Consider the following 26211-nt stretch of genomic DNA (forward strand, 5'->3'; position numbering starts at 1 on the left):
ATTTATGTATTTCTGTGGGACTGGAAATGTCATCTGTAAAGTCAATCCCTTTTGAATCCCCTATTTTCAGTTGTATGTATGAACTATGTATCTCAAGAATCTGTTTCATTGTAATGCTCATGTTTTAAAATTGTGAAAATCATTGACCGGACTAACTTTTAACACTTCCATTTCAGTTGTTTGAGCTTCTCAATTTCCTGGCAGAGAATTTCATCTTCTCCTACATGGGGCTCACGCTGTTCACTTTCCAGAACCATGTCTTTATTCCAACATTTGTAGTAGGAGCATTTGTATCCTTTGTGTTCTGTTTTGAAAAGACATTTTAAATTGTGATTTTCCTTTAGTTTGGGGTATGATTGATGGCAACGTCTTTATGTAAAATTTTCTTCTGGGTAAAACAAGCAAGCACTTGAGCTCCTTTTTTTCCTCTCCTATTTATTCTGCGCTGTTTAAGTTTTTATTTATTGCTTAAAAGCAACAGATTGGAATGATAGAAATCTCCTACCATTCTGCCAACCTCAAAGATAAAACATTTTGTCCTAGAATAGCTTTTCTGGGTGGTTCTTCTTACATAGGTGATTAGGAGTTTTAAGGAAAGCAGACAAGGTTTATATAATAGTCACAGAGAATGGAAGAATGAGTTGACCCAGGAAATGCACTAGCATTGCTGAGCTGTAAGAAAAGACACATTTGAGTTGAAAGAGCAGGTATTTGCAAGAAAGCCAGTCTACCCTATTGTGTGTCCAGGAGGCTTAGCTGTATGCATGGAGAAAAGAAAATAGGGTCTATTCAAGTATGGTGTTCTGTTGAATGGGTGCAATGAATCAGGGAAGGCCAAAGCAAATGTTGGGTATTAGAAAACGTATTACCAACTCATGGATAAAGGAAATGAAGAAAAGAAAGGGTTGACCATTGGAGGAAAAAGTAGAATGATGTTTAGACTAGAGTTCTCAAGTAGATGGAAGAATGATGGAAGATAGTTGAACATGAAATATGGAAAGAAAGATTGTGGTTGGAGAGAGGTAGAAGAGGGGAAGCAAGTCTTTTGAGGCGACCTTGTTAGTGAGTTTTCTTTCTTTTTTTTGTGTCAGTGGTGGGGCTTGAAGTTGAGGACTGGATGCTGTCCCTGAGCTTTTTTTTCCCTCAACGCTAATGCTCTACTACTTCAGTCACAGCTCCAGTTCAGGCTTTTTATTTTTGTTCTTTTGTGTTTGATTGTAAACTTTCCTGCCTGAGTTGGCTTTGAACTACAATCCCCAGATTCAGCTTCCTCTCTAGCTTATTACAGACATGAGCCACCAATGCCTGGCTTGAGTTTTTTGGGGTTTTGTTGTTGTTCAACTTCATACCACTCTGTCATCACTTTTTCCCTCACCAATCCAGAGACTTGAATTCAAGGCCTGGACACTCTCCCCAAGCTTTTTTGCTCATGGCTAGTGCTCTACCACTTGAGCCACAGCTCCTCTCTTGGCTTTTTTGGTAATTTATTAGGGATGACTCCCTCACAGCCTCCTGCCCAGGCTGGCTTCTAACTGTCATCACGATGAGCCACTGATGCAGTTATTTCTTAAAAAAAGAAAGAAAGAAAGAAAAAGAAAAGAAAAGAAACCAATGGGCCTGGAGTTTGGTCTAGTGATAGGGTGCTTACCCCGCATGCACGAAGATCCAGGTTCAATTCCTCGATACCACATACATAGAAGAAAAAAAGCCAGAAATGGTGCTGTGGCTCAAGTGGTAGAGCTCTAGGCTTGAGAAAGCCCAAGGACAGTACTGTGGCCCTGAGATTAAGCCCCAGGACTGGAAAAAGAAAATTAACAAAACAAAACTTTTCTGTGCCCCTTTTTATATTTATGTGTTTATTTGGTTGTTGTGATTTCCTGCAGATGTAAAAGAAGCAGTGTTTTGAGGTTTCACTTCCTATACAGATCCAGCTTCATTGTTTTTCTTACCGTGGAAGTCTAAAGTGATGCCTTTTTATCCTACTCCTGGCTCTCTCTTTTTATGAGCTGGCTCTAAATTGCCAATGCATTTAGGAGGCACACTTAAATGCAGCTGCGGAAGTAACAGGATTTACTGAGAGCTGCTAGGCTACCTTAAACTTCAAGTTCCTCTGATCACTTTTGCTATTGGAGAGGATTTGGGTGGTCAGATACTAATCTCAGCCATGAATAATATTTCCATACATCCAAATGTCTTCTACATAGCTTTCTTCAAAAGCAAACATGTGTCTCTTCAAATTTGCAAGTATTTCTACTGACGGTTTCCATTTTCTGAGCCCTGCCAATGCGTGTCATTGGTGTCCTAGGTTTGTGGTTGTACCACCTTGTACAGCTTGCTATGTTGAATCAAGGCAGTACCAGGCACCAGTGGTGGCTTTCCCTAATGTTCTCTTTCTGTTCTAATGTCCCACCCAGGTTATCATGTCTTCATTGGGTGTTGCTTGATTGTAGTAGTTTCTTAGCTGTTCTAGTTTTGTTCACTAACCAGGAATTCTGTTCCATGCTTGGAATTTGATGTCTTTCTTGATTAGATTGGGATTATGTGTTCTTTGGCAGGAACATCGGAGAAGTAAAGTGCCATTCCCCTTGTATTTTATCAAGAGTACATATTTATTAACAGGTTAATAATTTTAATAGTCTTAATCACTTAGCTGAGATAGTGATTTATCAGGTTTCTCCATTTTAATTTACTCAGTTTTTCTTTCAGTGTTGTCGGACTTATAAAGATGGAACCTTCTATATCCCGTAGCATTTGGAAAGTGGGGGATTTACTTTTACCTCTTCAAGGACAGGATTATTTGGATTTTTTACATAGAGGATTTATCTGTTCTCTGTTTTATGTGTTTTTCTGTCCTCTGTTATTTCAGTGTATAGATCCTTTGATTGTGTGTGTGTGTGTGTGTGTGTGTGTGTGTGTGTGTGTGTGTGTGTGTGTTTATGTGCCAATACTGAGGCTTGAACTCAAGGCTAGCTGTTATCCTTTTGCTTTTCTGTTCAAGGCTGGAATTCTACCACTTGAACCACAGCTGCACTTGGAGCTTTTTTAATAGTTAATTGGAAAAGAGTTTCACAGATTTTCCTATCTTGCCTGGCTTCAAACTACAATCCTCAGGTCTCATTATAATTTGGATTATTATAAAACTCTCCAAAAATTTTTTTTGCCAGTCCTGGGCCTTGAGCTCAGGGCCAAACCACTGTCCTTGTGCTTTCTCAATGCTAGAACTCTACGACTTGAGCCACAGCACCATAAAACTTTCAAAAAAGTTTTATTGCTCTAACTGTTCCAGTTTTGGCTTTGGGCACTTCTTTCAGTGGAGTCCTGTGTCCCCTTGACATACTCGCATCATCAACTTTTGGTTTACTTTTGTCTATTAGCACATTCTTACTTTCTGGAAACATAAGGTGTGTATTTTATATTTGTTCTGCCTCAGTATAAGAATTAGTTATTAGCTGGGCACAATGCCTCATGCCTGTAAAACTAGCTACTAAGGAGGCTGAGATCTGAGGATCGTGGTTCAAAGCCAGCCCGGATACTAAAGTCCATGAAATTTTTATTTCCAATTAATCACTAGAAAATGGGAAGTGAGACTGTGGCTCAGGGAGTAAGGCAGTAGCCTTGAGCTGAAGAGCTCAGGGACAACAACCAGGCCCAGTGTTCAAGCCCATGACCCACAAAAAAATTAGTTATTGCTGCAGGGTGCCCCAGTATTTTTCAGTGGAGAATTGAATTAGAAACCCAAATCTGGGCACTAGATGCAGTCACCACTATTGAGTGTCCTTGCATCTGGGTCCTATCAGGTGATAGACCAAGATAAAATACATGCATTTACTAAGTCATATTTCTATACATATCTTCATTAATCTAAATATTAGTTTTTATTGATATCTCTATCTGTAATCCATTACCACACAGATCATTCTGCCCTTCCTTTGTTGATCTATATTCCCATTCAAGCATTTACTCAATTGTTCATTTGTAACATTGCTTTTTGCCAGTTTTTTTTTTTGCTTGAACTCAGGGCCTTACCACTGTCCTTGGGCATTCTGAAAGCTAGCACTTTACCACTTGAGCCATAGTACCATTTCTGGCTTTTTCTGTGAATGTGGTACCAAGATATTGAATCCAGGGCTTCGTGCATGCTTGGCAAGCACTCTACCATTAGGCTACATTCCTAGCTCCTTGCTAGTTATTTTTTTAATTCTATTTTTTATAGTTGGGGTAATGTATAGAGGGGTTACAGTAACTTGCTAGTTATTTTGAAGATGGAGTCTAGTGGACTTTTCTGACCATGCTGATCTTGAACCATAGTCCTCAGGGATGAGACATTGGCATTCAATTTATTTTTCTTCATCTAATGAATTTTGTATATCTTAGGACCCACCCATTCTTTCTGGTAGCAGGTAGCATATGTGATTATTTAAATTCAAGTTAAGTTGTATAAAATTAAAATTTCAGTCACAATAGCCACATTTCCAGTGCTCACTATATCAGAAATTTGTATTTTTGCAGAAAGTTCTAGTATACAACACTGTTAGAAGTTGGACCAAGAGACCAAAGATTAACAACTCAGCTCCTAAAAATAATCTTTCACTGTATAGTCTAAATAGTATTAACAGTAAAAAGAAATGATCCTTAACCTATTAATAATTTTAGATTGCTATTTTCCTGGGAAGAGCTGCCAATATTTACCCCTTGTCTCTCTTACTTAATTTGGGTAGAAGAAGTAAGATTGGATCAAATTTTCAACATATGATGATGTTTGCAGGTAAGTTATTACTTTTTTTGTTGGTTGTGGGATTTCAACTCTGGTCCTGGGTACTGTCCTTGAGCTTAAGGGTATCATTCTACCACTTGAGACACAGTGCCACTTCCAGTTTTCTGGTGGTTAATTGGAGATAAGAATCTCAAGGATTTCCATGTCCAGGCGGGCTCTGAACCAGGATCCTCAGGTCTCAGCCTCCTGAGTAGCTAGGATTACAGGTGTGAGCCACCGGCACCTAGCTAAGACTTTTTTTTATTGCCTACTCCAGGAAATTGTTAACAACGTGTGCTAGCTTTACACGACATGAAATTAAAATATTTTGACTGAAATTATATCCTTCCTTACATGAAGATCCTTATTGTCTCATTCCCTTCTGTGGGAATATTTTTACTAACCTTTTTCACTAAAAAGAAATATTCTGTTGTTATATATTAAATTTTACATAATAGGAAATTTCCATACATGCATATACTTTTTTTAACTTTTTTTTTTGCCAGTCCCTGACTTGAGCTCAGGGCCTGAGCACTGTCCTTGGACTTTCTCAAGGCTAGAGCTCTACCACTTGAGCCTCAGCACCATTTCTGGCTTTTTTCTATGTATGTGGTACCGAGGAATCGAACCCAGGTCTTCGTGCATGCTAGGCAAGCACTTTAACCACTAGGCCAAACTCCCAGCCCACATATACATTTTTTATATTCACCAACTATTACTATTTTTTGTCCCCAGTCCTACTTCCTCCCTTTCCTTTTCCTTTCCCTTTTCCTTTCATGACCACATTTTTTTTAATTTTGTCTATCTTGTTTTGTTTCTCCCTTGCTTCCAGAAATGAGAAAAAAATGAATATTTGTCATTTTAAAACTGGCTTATTTAATTTAACATGATGATCTCTAGTTCCAGCCATTTTCCAGCAAATGATACAATTTTGTTCTTGTTAATGGTTAAGTAAATATACCATATTTTCTTTATCTTTTCATCTATTGTCAGTCACCTAGGCTGATTTCAGAATTTGGTTGTTGTGAATAATACTGTGATAAACCTAAGTATACTGAGATCTGTTGTTAAAAAAGAACACATTTTTTATTCATACAGCACTGTTAAATCTCAGAATTATCATGCTAAGTGAGAGAAGCCAGTGTCAGATTACATACTCTAGGAGTTCATTTATATATATATATATATATATATATATATATATATATATATAACATTCTCAAAAGACAATCAAGTAGAATATGGTACATGTCTATAATGTCTGCCACTTGGGAGTTGGAGGCAGAAGGATCAGGTATCTGAGGCCAGCTGAGGTGATGGGCAAAGTTAGACCCTTTTTGAAAAGCAAGATGAAAATAGAAAGCTTGGAGGCATATAGTTCAAGTGGTAGAATGCATTACTAGCAAGAGCAGGACCTGGGCTCAATACACAGTATCACAAAAACAAAACAAAACAAAAAACAGCAATGGACAGTAGATCAGGAATTTGCTGAAAGAAGTAGAACTAGAAGGTTGTAACACAGGAATATTGGGAAAGAGGGGATTGTTGTGGGTCTTGATAATGGAGGTGGGCCACATTCTTCTGTGCATTGTCAAACAAAACTCATGGAATTGTAAATCAAAAAAACTTTTTATATATAAAGTAAATTTTTTCAAGGACTCTGTCATAAATTTACTTTTGAAGGAAAAAAAAATTCTGTTAAGGTCCAGTTCGAGAGGTAAAAATAATGTTTGTACTCATACTGGGGCTTGAACTGAGGGCCTGGCTGTTAGGACTTTTGCTCTAGGGTAGAACTTGAGCCATACTTCCATTTCTGCCTTTTTTTCTGGTTACTTGGAGTTAATAGTCTCACAGACTTTTCTGCTTGGGCTAGGCTTTGAATTGTAACCCTCAGATCTCAGTCTTCTGAGCAGATAAAACTGTAAGCATGAGCCACAAGCACCTAACTAAAACAAACTATTTTTTTTTGCCCGTCCTAGGGCCTGAGCACTGTCCTTGGGCTTTCTCAAGGCCCTACCACTTGAGCCGCAGCACCACTTCTGGCTTTTTTCTATGTATGTGGTACTGAGGAATTGAACCCGGGTCTTCCTGTATGCTAGGCACTCTACCACTATGCCCAACTCATGACAAACTAAATTTTAAATAGTGTTGAAAAGATTACTGCATATCTGTATCATATACTGTATTGCTATTTGTATACATTTTGGTATATTGACACTTTATATTTGGTTACCTGTTTCTAAGATTGTAAGATATTTATGTCTCTGAACTTATGAAGCTTTCATTGGTATGAACTATTGACTGCTCCTTCAATTCCCTGTAGGCCTTCGTGGTGCTATGGCATTTGCTTTGGCCATTCGAGACACTGCCACTTATGCACGGCAAATGATGTTCAGTACCACGCTTCTGATTGTGTTTTTTACTGTGTGGGTGTTTGGTGGTGGCACCACAGCTATGTTGTCATGCTTGCACATAAGGTAAGTAGGAGCTGGTAGTCTCATTTACATATTACTTTTTTTTTTGCAAGTCCTGGGCTTGAGCTCAGGGCCTGAGCACTGCCCTTGGACGTTCTCAAGGCTAGAACTCTACCACTTGAGTCTCAGCATTACTTCTGGCTTTTTTTCTTTTCTTTTTTTTTTTGCCAGTCCTGGGCTTGAGCTCAGTGCCTGAGCACTGTCCTTGGACTTTCTCAAGGCTAGAGCTCTACCACTTGAGCCTCAGCACCACTTCTGGCTTTTTTCTATGTATGTGGTACGGAGGAATCGAACCCGGGTCTTCGTGCATACTAGGCAAGCACTCTACCACTAGGCCAAACTCCTGGCCCCCTTCTGGCTTTTTTCTATGTATGTGGTACGGAGGAATAAAACCCGGGTCTTCATGCATGCTAGGTGAGCACTCTACCACTAGGCCAATCTCCTCGCCCACATATTACATTTTTATTCAACTTATTTTTCTTTTAGTCACAAGAAGATTTGAAACTTTGGTGAGCCCATCATTTTTCATTTATTTCTTTCCAAAAGTATATACTCTGATACAAGAAAAATAAAACTTTAAAAGAAAAGTAAATGGAAAGCAGTAATAACAGTTCGCAGATTAGCGTTCCAGACCTTTTATAAATATCAAACATTTTTTTTGTCAGTTGTGGGACTTGAACTCTGGCCTGAGCACTGTCCCTGACCTCATCAGCTCAAGGCTACTCCCTACTCCTGGTGCCACAGTGCCACTTCTGATATTTTGGTGGTTATTTGGAGATGAAGAGTCTCAGAGTCTGTAGTTCACAGGCTGGTTTGAACTGCAATCCTTAGATCTCAGCCTCCTGAGTAGCTAGGATTACAGGTGTGAGCCACCGTTCCCAGCTTACATCCTACATTTTTAATAGAAAAGGGCAAACCTAAAAGTATGCTTGAATACCATTTTTAAATGTAGCATAGATATTTACATTTGTAAATATATTCACATCATTATTTGAATGGTGGCATTATACCCTGATTGGTTGACCCAAATATTATTGGAATTTTATATTGTTTCTAAGATTTTGCTGTTATCCTTGCCATTTGAGGATTTTGTTGTTATGATTACCTATGTGAACATTTTATATATGTATATCCAACTGTACACTTCTTTGATTATTTCTTTAGGATGTATTTGTAGGAGATAAATTGTTCAGTAAAAAGGATGCACATGTATTTAATGCTTTTGGTCATAGCATCATAGTGGATCCATCTGTACCAAGTGAGGACAGTACCGTTTACTCCATCTCTAATCAATACTAGATGTTATTACTGTTTTTCACCTTAATGATCACTACTGTTTCTAGCCATATGCTGGAAGGGAAGATCATGAGGTCTTAGTGTTGCCATGTGTGTTACTTAATTTATTCAATTTGAAAGCTCTCTTGTATCTCAAGAGTTCTGCATTTGTTTCCATGGATACAGCAGGTCTATGTTCCTGAGGCTTTGTAGATTGTAGTTCTATGTTTGGCTAAGACTTCACATGTTAAAAACTACCAAGCTTCCAGGTTATATAGGACTCATGAGGGAAAATAGTATTTCATATTGTAGATAATCTTGCCTCCCGTTTTAAATTCTACTATGCCTTTCTTCTAACCTTTTGATGACCAAACAGCTTTGAATCACATTCAGAATTTTGTTACCAACATAATCTCTTTTTGGTGTTCAAATTCCAGTCTTGTTAATTTTCATGCTATTATTGTGTGTGGTAGACAATGTAATACAGCATATATGCCTATAACCCTAATAATATTCTTTCTGTTTATTTTTTATTTTATTTTCTTTTTGGGGGGGCAATATCTTTTTATTGTTCGGGATGTATAGAGGGGTTACAGTTACATTCGTCAGATAGTGGGTGCATTACTTCTCGAACATTAATACCCCTTCTTATGTTTTTGCCCCCCTGTCCCTCCCCTTTTCCCCTTCCTGGGGACAATATTTTTAAAAAATGGACTGGTATATATAGTCAGATGTGATGGTGGCATCACACAAGTTCAAGTTCATTTAAGATTCTAAGGGATAAAATACTTTTCAAGTTTGTTCATCTTTTCTTCATTATTGCCATAGTCACTTTCAACTCAAATATGTCTCCAAATTGATGCCCATTAAAAAAAATCATGCCTCCTTCCACTTTATCTTTCACAAAACAGCCAATGTTATCTTTTAATTCTAAAGCAGAGCATCCCATTTGCTTAAAGCTCATTTCCTTTTTATAGCAGAAGAGCCTTCATACCAGTCTTCTTACCAGCTTCATCCTATCTCCTGTCCAGTTTCCCACCCTTACCCCATCTCACATTTTCTCCTTTGGATGCACTTTGGTCACAATGACACCCTTTCAGCTCCTTCAAGCAAACCAACCTCTCTTCCCTTGCAACTTTTGAACATTGAAACTGTTGTTCACTGTTGCCTTTATGACTATAGCTTTTCCCACCTACTCCTTGGCTAGTTGTTTTCCCTTCATGGCTTTCATCCTAATTGTAACTGCAAACTTCTTTGTTTAGTTGTTGGTTAGGCTCTAGCATGCATGAGAATGTGTAACCATGCTCTAATAGGCCACCAAAAATCTCAACAATCAAAGATGGAATGGAGGAAGTAAAGGCAAAGGTACTAAATAGCATTCACTGTTATAGCAAGACTCCAAGATGGCATACCATATTGAAACAGTTTGCTCATTCCTGGATCTCCAAAGGTTCAGCCAATTGAGTATTTGCTCTCTATCGCTCAGGCACTTGCCCATATAGTCTCTTTTTTTAATTTTTTTTTGTCTATTGTGGGGCTTGAACTGTGGGCCTGGGCGCTGTCCCCGAGCTCTTCAAATCAAGGCTACCACTCTACCACTTGAGCCACAGCCCCACTTCTAGTTTTGTGGAAGCTAATGGGAGATAAGAATCTCATGGACTTTCCTGCCCAGGCTGGCTTCGAACTGCGATCCTCAGATCTCAGCCTCCTGAAGTAGCTAGGAATACATGTGTGAGCCAACAGCACCAGGCCCTAAAAATATTCTTATAACTCACATTGTTAACTGAAGGAGTACTTGCCATTGATTGAGCATCTACTGTTTACTGGGCCTCATGCTAAGTGTGTTTAGTATGTTTACCCAATCATAATACGTCTGTTTTACAAGTTAAGGAACAGACACAAAAAGGGTTTTGTTCATTCAAGGTTGAATGAATGAAATGGTGATTAGAAAAGGCTCTGATCTTCATTTTTTCTATACTATAGTAATCAAAAAATGAGAATAGAGCCAGTGGCTCACAACTGTAATCCTAGCCACTCAGGACACTGAGATCTAAGGATTGTGGTTTAAAGCCAGGTTGGCAAGAAAGGTTGTGAGACTTGTAACTCCAGTTAACCACCTGAAAACTGGAAGTAGCACTGTGGCTCAAAGTGTGAGAGTGCTAGTCTTGACCATAAGAGTTCAGGGACAGTGTCCAGGCCCTGAGTTCAAGCCCTACAACTCACCACAAAAAAAAGAGAATAGGAAAATTTGGAGGGACTAATCTTATCTCTAATTAACCATCAAAACCTGGAAGCGGAGCTGTGACTCAAGTGATTGAGCACTATCCTGGAGCAAAATTAAAAATAGCTGAGGGACCATACTCAGGCCCTGAGTTGAAGTGCAAAAAAAAGTCAGAGATGGTCTCTCTTGAGAGGTTTCACTCAAACTCAGTCAACTACAGTGACAAAATAGGGCCAAGATATAGAAGAAGTGTAGTCTAGGCAGAGACAAAAGCAAGGCAAAGGCCTGGAGGCAGAAGCACACTTGGCCTACTCGTTGAACAAAACAGTAGCCAACTTAGAAAATAGTGATTCAATGATATATGAAGAATGAAGTGGACTAGCTCCTAGGTGACAAGGTTCTTCCTGTAAAGAGTTTAAGTTTTGCATGTCTTATGGATTGTCTCAGCTTCTTAGGTCTAGTGCCAAAATGTTCATAATTAAACAATTAAAAAATGTGTTAATCAACTGGTGAGCCTATGTTCCAACCAAACCTCAGGCTGGAGGATTGGCTCAAGTGTTAAGAGTGCTTGTCTTGCAAGTAGGAAGTCCTGAGTTCAAACTCCATTAGCTTCAAAACTGTCAGCAACAGAACTTCACTTACATAAACAGGAGGACTACTGGATATTCCATGGGCTGCATCTTGTGGACACCTACTGTAGGGTCTTGTAAGGTATAATGAGAATGTTTGGATTTCAAAATGCAATGGAAATCTTAAGGTATATTAAGACAAGGGAGTAGTACCATGACCTCATGTATCAGGTAGATCACTTGGAAATAATGGCCCACACCAAGTGAATTACAGTGAGTCAGTCAGTCATTACTTCACATGCTTTGTGACAGTCGCATTTGCCTATCATTCACCATACATGCTTTGCATTTCTCTGTTTTAGAGCCTTTGATCTACCCACTCTTCTCTTTGACTTCCCAATATTTGACATAGCCAAGTGCCTTCCTCCTATCCTCCATTCTTTTCTCTCTATGCACTATCTCTGTATGAAATGCAGTCACACCATTGTAGCACATCAAGGGCTGGAGGTGTGGCTTAGCACCTGCCTGGCAAGCTGGAGGCCCTGAGTTCCTCAGTATTGCCGAAGGATAAAATTTTCCATTACAGCATAATCAATCATATACTCTTAAGTTCTTCGTTCATTTTTGTATTTAAGCCATAGACCAGCTCTGTGAGATAGATACTATCGCCCTGTATAAATTACAGAATTACAGTCCATAGTGCTGCATTAAGTGAGTTCACACAGCTAGACAGAAGCCAGTGGGTAATTTGAATCCAGTACTCCCTAGCAAGTGGTCATGGAGATTCTATTCGACTTGTCATAAGTTCCTTGACAGGGACCATTTTTAATTTATGCCTATGTCCTGTGCATCGCACAGTGCCTGTCAAATAATAAGTACTCTGTAATTGTTTTATTACACTGGGCTGGCTCTGGGTATGTGTTATACATGTACTATCTTCCAGACCACTAGATGTCACTTTAGATACGTAAATGTGCTTAGAGTTTTAAATTATGAATCTGGTCATGAACATCTGTTTTCAAATATTTGGCCATGATTACCTTGCTCTCCAGATGTGGCCTTGTTTCATTTTTTTTCTTTTCATAAGTATTTTTTCTTGTTTTATTTCTTTCCCTTAAATGTTACTTGTCTTTGGGCAACCTGCTGCTATAGCTTCTAGCACTACTATGTTGTCTGTAATAGGTAACAATTTATAAAGATTTGGGAACCTGTGTGTGTCATGTACTATAGTAGACTGAGAATACAGAGATGAATTGAGATATGGCCTTTGCCTCAAGGAACTCTTAGGCTTTTGGGAGAGAGACAGTTACATACCTATACTACGCTATGTGTGTGCATATATCTATGTATCTCTCCATTTATTGTGTGCATGTGGTACTAGGGTTTGAGCTTAGTGCCATGTGTTCTCTAGGCAAGTGCTCTAGTACTCAGTCACATCTTCAGTTCTTTTATGTAAGGTTATTTTTCAGATAGGGTGTTATTTTTTGTTTGGTGCCAGCCTCTGATGGTAGTCTTCCTACCTAAGACCTCCTGAATAGCTGGGACCACAGGACTATGCTTATTTTGTTGAGATGAGGTCTTCCCAACTTTTGCCCAGGTGGCCTGAAATCCTAATCCTTCATGTTTAATAGCTAGGACTAAGGCTTGAGCCATCACGCTCAGCATGCTGTTAGGAATTGTAATGAAGGGGCTCTAGAAAGTTCTACAGCGGATTAGAGAAAAAGTCAGTTGGAGGACCCATAGAATGATTATTGTGGAACTTAGTAAATGAGGAGCTAAGTGAGAGACAGCATATTTGCCTGAGGGATGAATGGTATTCGAAAAGGCATGGGGATCCAGAGGGATCCAGGTTTTGGGAAGAAGAGAACTACAGGAAGGAAAGTGGAAAGGTAGGTTGGAGTGAGGAGTCGCCACTAGCACGTGGACAGCCTTGAATGCAACTCAAAGGACTTTAGAGTTGACCCTCTAGATTGCCAGCCACATGCAGTCTTTCGTGAAGACAGTGACCCTATGAGTTTTGGATTTGGACAGCTAACTGGAGGGGTGGCCTGGTGTTGGAAAATCTTACTTAATACACTGAGTCAGAATTAGTCCCATGTGGGAGCAACAGGAAGAGGCAATGGGAGGGAGGGAGAGAGGGATGGACAGACAGACAGAGAGACAGAGACAGAGGAAGGAGGGGGAGATGGGGGGCTTTCGGAGAGGAGAGATAGAGTGGTCAAGGTGTCAGGGGTTAGAGACAAGACGCAGAGAACTCCTTAATGAAGCTGTCTCCTAGGATACTCAGAGCAGGAATTGAGTGGAGGTAAAAAAAAAAAAGAAAGAAAATTAATGGGGCCGGGAGTTTGGCTTAATGGTAGGGTGCTTGCCTAGCATGCACAAAGACCTGGGTTCAATTCCTTGGTACCACATACATAGAAAAAGCCAGAAATGGTGTTGTGGCTCAAGTGGTAGACCTTTAGCCTTGAGAAAGCCCAAGGACAGCGCTCAGGCCCTGAGTTCAAGCCCCAGGACTGGCGGCAAAAAAAAAAGAACTAAGGCTACTGACTATCCATTAGCCTGTGCAAACAACTGTACAACTGTAATTGGAGCCCTTCTACCTCAAAGAAGTTTGCCATGAATGCTGTGAGGTCCAAAACCACAGAACTCCCTCCTAGAACTGCACTGTCAGCCTTGTTTCTAGAACTTTTCAGTCATTCTCACTCAACAACTGGGCCAATGTTGTTCTCCCTGACTCTGCTTCAAGTGGACTTATATTTAGATGAGAAATGCTATTTTACTGAAACTAGTAAGTAGAAATGCAGAATAGGATCATTTATCCTGCTTTCCTTAGAATCCAAGCTGTTGCTAAAGAAAGAGGCAAGAGCCACAAATGTACATCAACAAGCATGGAGAAACAAGAACACATTAACTATTCTAACAGTTTCTCTATAGAGAGAAGTAGCTTCCTGACAGTGTATATATGTATGTAGACTTGTTTTGGCTTCAAAATCTCATTTACTCTTTGTGTTTTTCCTTTAGGGTTGGTGTTGACTCAGACCAAGAACATTTGGTAAATATGCATTTGTGTTGTCCTTGGCATTTCTGTTGAATGTGTAGCCATGTTGGGAAGCAAACTGCCTCTCCTAGACTTCATGACACTACTAAGATCCTGTCCTATTTGCCCAGCTTTTAACTGACATTACTCCTGACTTTTCTCACCACTATATAGAGACACAACCACAGTTAGACAGCATATGGTTATCAAGGGTGACAGCTTTCCTATCTGTGGGCCATGCTGGGCTTTTGCCACTGAGCCAAGTAGTCTCTTAAGCGCTCCTGGGTTTTCAAGTGACTGTTCTGGCACAGGGAACCTTTTTCCATTTAGGTTTGCGCATGCAGGCTTGTCTCTGATGTCAGCCCACTCCAGCTGCTCTTCCTGTGTAACTCTCAAGTTGATGACCAGCAGCTGCCCTTGAGAACTGCTTAGAAGCCTTTGAATCTTGAACTGGTCTCTAGTTCTAGGGAAGGTACTTTGGTACCCAGTACCTCAACCTTGGGCACATTTCTTTCTATCCTTCTGTCCTTCCTTCCAAGTATCAAGTTCTCAGCTATCCTGAGGATATGCAGCCATTTGTAATATAGTACAGTGTAACACAGTTTTCCATTAATTTTTAGTGGTTTATGAGCACCACAGAATCTATCAGTTCTACTACTAGGTATTAGGTGAGAAATTATAGAAATTAGGTTTTTCAAGACAAAAATATCTCTTTCAAAGCACAATTTTTTTCTTGTGTGAAATAAGCCCTGGTATATTTTTCTTTGGGGTGTGGTTTTAAAGAAAACATTTTTCACATTCATTTCCTAAATGCTAATTTTGTTAGCTGTTGAATGATGAATGTGTGTGTATGTATGTGTGTGATATAATAAGTGCCTGCCTCCTTTGTGGTTGGAAACTTAAAATAGAATTCTCTTGAAATACCCAGGCAAAGTAGACTGGATAAATTCCCATTATGCCTAGTTGCTAGGTTAGCATTCAGAGGGTAAGAGCTCCTCACTGTCTTCATTGCTGTGTTAAAACAACAAAGTTATAAGCTGACCAGACAAATGCTGGATCACAATGTGTGTACATATCCACCAGTTAGCTGTGTCCCCTCTGTCAGTTACAGAAGGGAAATGAAGTGACAGGGAAGGAGACTACTATTTGGGTCATATAGGGAAAAATACCATTTTTCCTTGCTTTCAAACTGTATGCATTTCATCATTATACTTATTTGCTAAGTTTGAATGTCCTGTAGGAAGCATAGAAGAGCCTATAGTGAGAATGAAACATAGGGGATTGGATGTTCAGGAATTAATATGAAAGGGCATGCCTGTAATCCTAGCTGCTCAGGAGGCTGAGATCTGAGGATAAAGGTTAGAAGCCCGCCTGGGCATGAAAGTTAGTGAGATTCTTACCTCCAGTTATCTACCAAAAAAGCCAGAAATAGAGCTGTGGGCCAACTGGTACAGTGCCAGCATTGTATGCGTGCATGCATGCACGCACTCACGCACATACACACACACACACAAAATAAAAACAGGAAAAATTTAAAATTGGTAAGTATGTATACCACAAGATGGAGGTGTGGCTCAGTAGTGCACTTGCTTAGTATGGCACAAGGCCCTTACTTCCATCCCTAGCACCAGAAAGAACAGTTGGGAGGGAGAAAGGAAGAGAGGGAGCGATTTGTGGATGATGAAAGGACAGAGGGAAGAAAGAAATTCGAGGTACATAAAGCTCCACTTATTGATATAAAAGTAGATGGAGAAAGTGTTCTTTGGCTCTTATAAACTCATACAATGCCCTCAAACGTATTTTTTCTGCTGGTTCTGGGGCTTGAACTCAGTGCCTGGCTCTGTCCCTGAGCCTCTCCGTGCTCATGGCTACTGCTCTACCATTTGAGGCCTGGTATCACTTCTGGATTTTTTCATTTATGTGGTATTGAGGAATTGAGCCCAGGGCTTCATGCATGCTAGGAAAGCATTCTACCACTAAGCCACATTCCCAGCCTCAAATATATTTTTGTGTACTTGTTTGATACCTGTGGAAGGAAAGAGTAAGTAATTTTAAATTTTAAAGACAAGAAATAGTAACAAAAACCTAAATCCAAACTCTGTACTTTTCAACAATCATGGACTATAGAATGTTAGCAGTGAAAAAGGCTTTAGGGAGTCTCCAAAATTCAAACTTGTTTTGTTTTTTATATTTTTGTTATTGTAAAGATGACATATAGAGGAGTTACAGTTACATAAATGTTGAATAATGTCACCCCTTCCCACACTCTGTCCCAGGTTTTCCCTCCCATCTCCACCCACAAGTTATTTAGTTCATTTTAACATAGTGTCTAGTGTATATCACTAAGGCTCAAATTTTATATAAAAAGGGATCCAGGTCTAGAGAGGGAAGGGGGTTTGTCTAAATAGTTAATGTCAATAAGTCAGTACTGGAATCAGCTAGCTTTACTTACCTACTTGACTACTCACCACACATGTTACAAATAAGGACATAGTTTGTATTTTTGGTAGCTATGTTAGAAGATGCCCTCCTGTTCTGAAAGTTTCCCCTCCTAACCAGTCAGTCTTACTGTGGAATTTTCCTATTTGTTTTCATTTTGCTAGTGTGCTAAGACATAGTAACTACTTTGAAAATGCATTATGGTAGACATAAGAAATGTTACTATTTTTTCACTAGTCCTGGTGCTTGAACTTAGGGTGTGGGCACTGTTCTTGTGCTTTCTCAAGGCTAGCACTCTCTCACTTGAGCCATAGCACCACTTTTGGGTTTTTCTGAGTAGGTGGTACTGAGAAATCAAACTGAGCACTCTACCGATAGGCTATGTTCTTGGCCCTGTTATTTTTTTTAAAATTGAGACTCAAAGTTCACAAACATAGGTATGTTGATGTGATGTTCTATAGTGAGAGTGCTCTTGTAATGCCCGTACAAACCTTTCTGATTTAAAAGGCAAATTGACTTCTTTGATATGTGCCTCTTTAAAGGCTTGAACTCAGGGCCTGTGTACTGTCCCTTAGCATTTTTACTCAAAACTAGCCCTCTATGCCAGGGATTGTATATAGATATTCCCTTCCTGAATACTTGTTTGTTAAACACATCATTTGAAATATGATGTAAAAATCAATGTTAATAAATTCTTTAATGAAAAAAAAACTAGCACTCTACTACTTGAGCCATAGCTCCATTTCCTGCTTTTGGTGACTAATTGGAGATAAGAGGCTCATGGATTTTCTTGATAGCCACCAGTGCTAGCTTCATATTGACTTTTGAATAACACTACAGATGTTAGTTCTTAGCATGCCATTGGAGTAGCTTGGAGATACTCTGAAAAACATTTTGATTTCTTACTCCAAAGCTTCAATACACAGGACATACTGTTTCAAGTATTAACCGTATTAGACAGTATTTAATTCCACAAAGGAATGGCTCCAAAATCTTCATGTTTTTGAATGTGTGTTAATTTATGTATCATTTCTCTGCAGGGTATTCCTGAAAATGAAAGGAGAACTACTAAAGCAGAGAGTGCTTGGCTCTTCCGGATATGGTACAACTTTGATCATAAGTATCCTTAATTGTGGAGAAAGAAAAGATGATAGGAATATTGATCATTGTAGGTTGATGGAATTGGGGTTTGGGGTTTGTCTGTGTGTGTGTGTGTGTGTGTGTGTGTGTGTGTGTGTGTGTGTGTATGAAAGAGAGAGAGAGAGAGAGAGAGAGAGAGAGAGAGAGAGAGAGAGAGAGAGAGAAAGGGGGAGAGAGGAATAGGAAGAGAGAAGGAAGGGAAGATAGAAAGGAGGAAAGAGGAGAAGAGGAAAGAGACAGGAGGAGGAAGAGAGAGGAGAGGGAAGAGGGGAAAGAATAGGAGAGAGGAAGAGAGAGAGGAGAAGGAAGAGAGAGAAGTATAGGAGAGAGGGAAGAGAGGAGAGGGAAGAGATAGAGGAAGAGATGAGATAGGGAAGAAAGAAGAGGGAGGAGAGGAAAGAAAGGGGAGAGAGGGGCTGGGAGTTTGACTTAGTGGTAGAGTCCTTGCCAAGCATGCATAAACACCCGAGTTCGATTTCTTGGTACCACATACATTAGAAAAAAAGCCAGAAGTGCTGTTGCTCAAGGGTAGAACTCTAGCCTTGAGGAAGCCCAAGGATAGTGCTCAGGTCCTGAGCCCAAGCCCAGGACTGCCAAAAGAAGAAGAAGAAAAGGAGGAGGAGGAGGAAGAAGAGGAGGAGAAGGAGGAGGAGGAGGAGGAGGAGGAGGAGGAGGAGGAGGAGGAGGAGGAGGAGGAGGAGGAGGAGGAGGAAAAGAGAGATAGAAAAGGAGAGGAGAGAGAAAGGGCACGGGGCTTCAGGATCAAGCTTGGAACGGTGGATTTGACCATATAGAATCTTTTTGCTTTTTGTCTTCTGAACTTTCTCTGTTGGTATAGTGGAGGAGGAAATTTACATAAATACAAACCAGTTAGGGTTTGGTTATTACTTCAGCTCTCTCCACAGAGGGACTCAAAAACCAGAATGACATGCTTTTTTGTTTTGATTTATGAGTTTATTTGTTGAGCATGCTTTAGTAATATATTGTCCTAGAGCTAACTTAGTAAATCCAGTGAAAAGAATTTATTGGTCCTTGTTGGTGTACTTCGCGTGAAAAAAAGATATGCTTTAGGGGAAACACATAACAAGGAAATAAAACTTCAGCCCTGTTAAATACTACAATATTCAGGATGGTACTTTTTCTTGCCTGGCCTTCTCCTGAGACCCGGGGACTATTCAGAATTCTAGAGATAGCTAATATATTTTTTAATTGGTGACCAAATTTGCTTCTTGTTCTAAGTCTCCATAACTGTACTTTGAGTAGTTTTGATACTCTATAATCTGTTTAAATCATCCCTTTGGAAAAATATTTTATCACTGTTGAAATTAATTTCTTACTGAAAATTGAACTGGAACAAAAGCATGTAGTTCTTTTTTAAGTTATTTTTTATTGTAATGTCTAGAGGGTTACAGTTATATTCACTAGATAGTAGGTACATTACTTCTCACACATCAATACTCCTTCTCATGTTTTTGTTCCCATTTCCTTCCCCCCAGAAACGGTGCTGTGGCTCAAGTGGTAGAGCTCTAGCCTTGAGAAAGCCCAAGAACAGTGGTCAGGCCCTGAGTTCAAGCCCCAGGACTGGAAAAAACGAATCAAATGGATACTGAAGTTTTAATGTAAAACATTTAGAAGGCCAGCAGAATCAGTGTCAAATGATTAAAACCACTTTTATTTCTGTGGTCTGTTACTGGAATATTCAACTGTCCTCTGATCATTATCATTCTTTACTTTCTTCCTTGCTTCCTTCAGTGTCAGATTTAAATTGATCTTGTATTTCTGTTGCTTTTAGTAAAATCAGAAAAGCAATATGATGTAGTGGAATGTACACAGAATTTGAAATCAAACTGACCTAATCAGCAGATAAGTCCCCATTTCCTTAAATTGTGTGACTTTAATTGGGCCACTGACCTCTGAGCCTCAGTATCACTGTAAAATAGAGATGATAGTAAGGTGTCCATTTGCTGTCTCCCAACATCACATGATGGTATAAACAACTTTTGCTAGTCTCTAAGGTGTTGGTACATTATAAGTGACTATCATTATAAGATGACTTATTCTTTTAAATGTCTGTAGAAAGGAATACAGGAGTACAGCAGTTCCTTAACCACTTATAAGTGATTATCATTATAAGATGACTTATTCTTTTAAATGTGTGTAGAAAAGAATACAGGAGTACAGCAGTTCCTTAACCACTTATAAGTGATTATCATTATAAGATGACTTATTCTTTTAAATGTGTGTAGAAAGGATTACAGGAGTACAGCAGTTCCTTAACCACGCCTGCACAGCTATCTGAAGCCGCTGCTCACTCATAGTGGGCCACCTCTCACCACCACCCTCCCAGCCTGCTGTGGGCCCATCGCCAGGTGTCTGACCAGCCCCCAGGCCTATGAAGTAAGTGGCTTTTATCCACCACTGGAATTCTTCAAGTTCAATTTAGATTCTCTATGGATGGGTTTCTGGGTTTGTTTTATTTGGGTTTGATTTTGGGCTTTGATGTATAAAATCCCTATGAAGGAATTTAAGCTTAATTTGCTTAAGCAGAAAATACATGGGAATCTATAAATACAACCCACAACCTTTGAAACAGCATTTGATAACAGTTCTAGACTAAGCAGCTCATCTTACTACAGACAATTTTAGTCATTTTATTTCTATGCTGCCTTTCATTTATTTGTGTTTTGGCCTGAGCTCAACACTAAATGTGTATGTTTCCATCTCCACATTTGAGTCATTCTATTCAGAGGCTCCTAGGATATTTTTTGTGGTACTGGGGCTAGAACTCAGGGCTTTATGCTTGTAGGCACATAGTTTACACCACTTTAGCCATACTCTCATCACTTTTTACTTTAGTTATTTTCACTTAGGGTTTCACTTTTTGCCAAGGCTACCTTCAGACCATAATCCTTCTTTCTACCTGTACCTTACTTACCTTCCTCTTAGTTGAGATTACAGCTATGAACCACCTCATCCAAATTATTCTTTAGATAGGGTCTCACAAACTTTATTTTGGCTGGGCTGTTTTCCAAACACAATCATATCAAAACTAGCTGGGATCGTAGAAGTAGACCATTACAGCAGACCGGATTTGTTTTTCTTTCTTTCTTCTGAAGTACCATGCCTCACTAGATTTATTTTTCAGATCATTTTTGTTCTGTTTGTGTATTTATACAACAAACTTCAAAGAGTATAGAAACATAAAAATGTCTGAAAGTATCACAATGAAGCACCTTTGTGCAATTAATATATACTAATACAAATAAAAAGAAAAAAAAGAAAGCTTACTAGCAACTAATGTTGAAGGTAGGCAACAGTGGCTCACAACTAATATTACTACTCAGGAGACAGAAACTTGTATGATCACAATTTGAAGCCAGCCAGGGCAGAAAAGTCTAGGAGACACCACCTCCAATCACGAGCAAAATGCTGGGCTGGGGGGCCGGGAGTTTGGCCTAGTGGTTAAAGTGCTTGCCTAGCATGCACAGAGACCTGGGTTCGATTCCTCAGTACCACATAAATAGAAAAAAAAAGCCAGAAGTGGTGCTAAGGCTCAAGTGGTAGAGATCTAGCCTTGAGAAAGTCCAAGGACAATGCTCAGGCCCTGAGTTCAAGCCCAGGACTGACAAAAAAAAAGCTGGGCTGGAAGTGTGGCTCAGTTAATGGAGTACCAGCTGTGAATAAGCAAGCCAAGTAAGAGTGATTTTGAGCCTTGGTACTGTCCCAAAATGCTATTTTCGACTCTTCTGTGCACAAGTATTTTTTAGCAAAATGTCAACTTTTTCACCTTTTATAGGACCTTTAAATACTGTTTGATATAAAGTTGTTTTTTTTTTTACTGTGCCAGTCACTAGGGCTTGAACTCAGGATCAAGGCCCTGTCCCTGAGTTTGTTTGGTTCAGGGCTAGCACTCTACCACTTAAGTCACATTTCTACTTCCAGTGGTGATTTTTTTGTGCTTAATTGGAGATAAGAGTCTCATGGACTTTCAGCCTCCTAAATAGCTAGGATTATGGGCATGAGCCCTTAGGGCCTAGTTGAACATAAAGGGGTTTTTGTGTGTGTGTGTGTGTGTGTGTGTGTGTGTGTGTGTGTGTGTGTGTGTGTGTGTGTGTGGTTAATGGGGCTTGAACTCTGGCCCTGGGCACTGTCCCCGAGCTCTTCAGCTCAAGGCTACCCCTGGGCCTCAGCATTGTCCCTGAGCTCTTCATCTCAAAGCTACTGCCATACCCTGAGTCAATCCCCACTTTCCTTTTTCTAGAAGTTAATTGGAGATAAGAGTCTCAGGACCTTTTGTGCCCGGGCTGGCTTTGAACATTGATCCTCAGATCTCAGCCTCCTGAGTAGCTAGGATTACAGGAGTAAGCCACCAGTGCCCAGCTAACATAAAGTTTTTATTTTACACACAGAGCTTGTAGACCTGAGAGTCAGGTATGCAGTGGGAGTTTGATATATTTTTGTGTTCCATACTATGTCAGGTAGATAGACCAGGTAGCACTTAGTCCTATATAATAACCCTACTAGTCTGTTCCCCCCATGATCCCCTAGGCTCTTATGCCCCTTGAAGGTGGACTGACAGGTGTCAGAGCGGGTACTGCTACAGGAAAAGGGAAAGGACAGGGTACTGTGAGGGTCCATGGGAGGGATCCTAACCTAGACCTGAGAGGTCAAGGAGGACTTGGGGGAGTAAAGAATACGTTGGCAGTAGTTACTTGAAGGGAATAGAAGGGACAGCATGTGGAAGAGCCTAGAGATGACACAAAACCTGAGAGATCTGGGCAGCTGTCAGCCTGCCTGTCAGTGAGGCAAACACCTGACAATTGAGGTGGAAGATGCAGATTGTAGAGATGAAGTTAAAAGCAGTAGGCTAGCACTAAAGAGTTTTTTATTTGTGTGTGTGTGTGTGTGTGTGTGTGTGTGTGTGTGTGTGTGTGTGTTTTGTTGTTGGAGTAGCATATAGAGTGTTTTCAGTTACATTTGTGAGGTATAGGGTGCATTAGTTCTTGAACATTGATACTCCTTCCCATGGTTTTCTCCCCCTCTCCCTCCCCCTCCCCCTCCCAAATCATCTTGTTTTTTTTCCCCTTCCCTTACCTATTTCAAATAAACAAGGTAACAAAGTCAGGTACCATTATCAACATGAGACAAATCATAAGGGGAAAAAAGGATAAAAGAAATAACTTCAAATAGTATATTAAGAACAACAATCCCTAAGATAAACTTCTTGTTTCATATCCTAGAGTTTGTTTCGCTTAGCCTCATCCTATATAGCCATATGTTCATAGCTTTTGGGCTATGTGGTACTCTGCTAAGAGAGTACCACCTCCTTAGTACTCATCTAGGAGAATCCTAGATGTATACTAATTATTACAAATGAGGGAAACTGTGGAGCCTATGTTTCTTTGGGTCTGGCTTATAAAGAGTTTTAAATAGGTAATTAAAAAAATTTACTATGGGAAATGATTCTTGAATTTCTTTTTTTTCCTTTTTGCCAGTCCTGGGGACTGAACTCAGTGACTGAGCACTGTCCTTGGGGTTTCCTCGAAGCTAGTGCTCTACCACTTGAGCCACAGCTCCACTTCCAGCCCCACTTCCAGATTTTCTATGTATGTGGTACCAAGGAATCAAACCTGGGTCTTAGTGGATGCTAGGCAAGCACCCTACCACTAGGCTAAACTCCTGGCCCCAATCTCTTTGTTTTTGAAACAAAGTCTTGCTCTGTCACTTGGGCTGGCCTTGAACTTGAGATCTTCTTGTCTCATCTTCCCTAGTATTTGAGTTTAGTGGCAGATACTACTACATCTGGTTCTAGGATTTCTTTGCCATGCTTAAACCTTATGTTATTTGCATTTAGAACCAGGAACAATTGAAAGATGACGACTCTGATCTAATTCTCAACGATGGTGATATCAGTTTGACATATGGAGATTCTACTGTGAGCACTGAATCAGCAGCCTCCAGTATTCCGAGGAGATTTATGGGCAACAGTTCTGAAGATCCCTTAGATCGGGAGCTTACCTTTGGGGACCATGAACTGGTCATTCGTGGAACACGCCTGGTTCTTCCTATGGATGATTCTGAACCTGCGTTAAATTCATTAGATGATACAAGACACAGCCCAGCCTAAGCTTATGAATCCTCACTTAGTGGTTTGTAAAATTTGCACATGTGATTGTGAAGAAATTTGTACTACCTAAAAAGTCCTAGTGCATGTTTCTGAATGTGTAAGCTATATAAATGCTATTTATATGGCATAGGAAGAATATAAATATCTTGTACAAGGCAGATTGTGAACAAACTATTCTTTTAAGTTTTGCTGGCTGCACTGTGTAGGCTGTATCTGTTTTAGGAAGTTACTTTCACAGTGATGTGTGTTCTGTTAGTTTTATGTCTCAGTTAAAGTATAAAAAGTGATGGACTTAACTCTTCCTTGTAGTTACCTGACACTTAACCAGATTACCAAGTTCTTGTGATGTGAATTAGTTTGTGTGTGTGTGTGTGTGTGTGTGTGTGTGTGTGTGTGTGTGTGTATGCATGCGAGTATGTGTGTGTGTATGCGTGCGAGTGTGTGTGTGTGTGTGTGTGTGTGGTGGGGGAAGAGAGGGAAGAAGGAGCATCATTTCCTAAGGAACCCATTTGGAGAGGTTCCTTTGTCAGGACATTTGATTGCTGCTGTCTTTGTCATTACCTTTTTCTTTCCTTTTTCTCTGGTGGCCCATAATGGCACATGGAGCGATGGCATTTTGGTTTTGCCCTATTCAGATTGAGGAGTAAAATATGGGCTGTTTTTCTTCATGTTGTGAAAGGACAGATTCATTAACTCCAGCATTCTGCTGTTAAATGATTTCCAAGACTTTATTGTTTGCCTTCTAGCCCAAGACTATAGGTGTTACATCCAACTGGCGTAGCTAAAGTGCAGTTGTACATAGTTCAGAGAGATTAATTTACCTTTGGAGGGGCCGGGCCAAAAAGGAGAGGGGTCAGAGGGCAAAAAGGGAGTAAGAAAATGGCAAGTTCAGAGGTTTCTCTTCTCAAATATGTAAATATTCTATACCATATGAGTTTAAATAAGAAAGTTAATGGCTGCTTAATTTTTGATTGTCATTTATCTGTATAGGAAACTTTCTTGTCACGAGTTTTTATATCAGTTTAAATTGCTGCTCTTTAGCAGCCAAACAGGAGCAAAATGTAAAATTTATAAACTTAGTATGTCTAATTATTATTTGTTAGTCTGTAGTTGATGTTAAAAGGTAATTTATGAATTCATGATTATCCCATACTACACCAAAGGCAGTGGTAAGACACACTGTGTTCCACAGTATTTGTTCTGAGATGGCTCCTTTGTGTGTAGTGGGCATATCATTTTCATTGTCATGTTCAATACCTAAGCTGCCATGTGGTTGTTTTACAGTTTTCAAGGAATAGCACAGAACAATTTCCCATTTCCTATCCATTATAGAAAAGTGGGTTCTATTTTATAATGCTGAAAATACTTAAAGCTTGAAGGGGACTATTTTCTGATGTGAATTCTGACATGTTAGTGATTCCAAATTTAAATCATTTCAAATAGAAATTAAATAAGTTCTTCCCACATATGCATACCCAGGTCTGAGTAGTTTTGCCTTAAGTCCTAACCAATTAGAAAATAGTTTAGTTACATGATTTTCCAATTTTCCATTGAAAAATATCTAATAGACAAAATATACACTTACTCTCTGAAAAGATCTGTGCTTTTGTAAACACTCCTTGAGATTTTAAGGGAAATATAATGTTGATGTGTAGTAGTCACCTTGAATGTTGGCATAGCCGTTTGTTAGGTAGTGGTAGCAACTTTCCTGCTATGCAGGAATTCCTCCAGTGAAGTGTACATTTTCTATGATATGTGCCTCTTCATGAAGTAAATAATTTCTTCTTAATGTAGGTTTGAGGGGCTTTTGAATGTCAACATCATTTATCCATAAGGTTCTTCAAGTTGTAAAAGGTTATATAATAATTTAACTATTACTTTTTTATTGTCAAGTTACTGAGCTCACTTTATGACAAATGGCTGTAAATACTTAGCATGACAAATTCAGTAATTCATCTATTTCAGCATGTGTAATACCTCTCATTAGGGAAACTGATACAGCTTGAGTTCACTAAATCTGCCTTTGGTACTTTCTCAATGGGGAATGAAGCCTGCTGTGCTTCCATTAGCACCTGGGGATTTTCCTCTCCTCTAGTCCGTGCACACATCTCCATACAAGAAGAGAAAACCATCTCTGCTCAGACATCCATTGCACTGAGGCACCTACCTAAGTAAA

The 26211-nt window shown here is 39.6% G+C and overlaps 1 protein-coding gene across 1 annotated transcript in view; it reads left to right on the forward strand.

Annotated features, from left to right (window-relative positions):
• Window positions 1–24435, forward strand: part of Slc9a6 (solute carrier family 9 member A6) — a 58122-nt gene extending 33687 nt beyond the window's left edge. The window contains exons 10-16 of the mRNA XM_090326893.1: window positions 177–290; window positions 4654–4765; window positions 7077–7230; window positions 14314–14344; window positions 17809–17888; window positions 20200–20305; window positions 23763–24435. Of these exons, the coding sequence (XP_090183019.1) occupies window positions 177–290; window positions 4654–4765; window positions 7077–7230; window positions 14314–14344; window positions 17809–17888; window positions 20200–20305; window positions 23763–24035 (870 nt within the window). The 3' untranslated portion in view covers window positions 24036–24435. The remainder of the gene's footprint in view (window positions 1–176; window positions 291–4653; window positions 4766–7076; window positions 7231–14313; window positions 14345–17808; window positions 17889–20199; window positions 20306–23762) is intronic.
• The last annotated feature ends 1776 nt before the right edge of the window (window positions 24436–26211 follow it).

This window comes from Megascapheus bottae, chromosome X, assembly GCF_031878675.1.
Source record: "Megascapheus bottae isolate mThoBot1 chromosome X, mThoBot2.hap1, whole genome shotgun sequence".
NCBI lineage: Eukaryota > Metazoa > Chordata > Mammalia > Rodentia > Geomyidae > Megascapheus > Megascapheus bottae.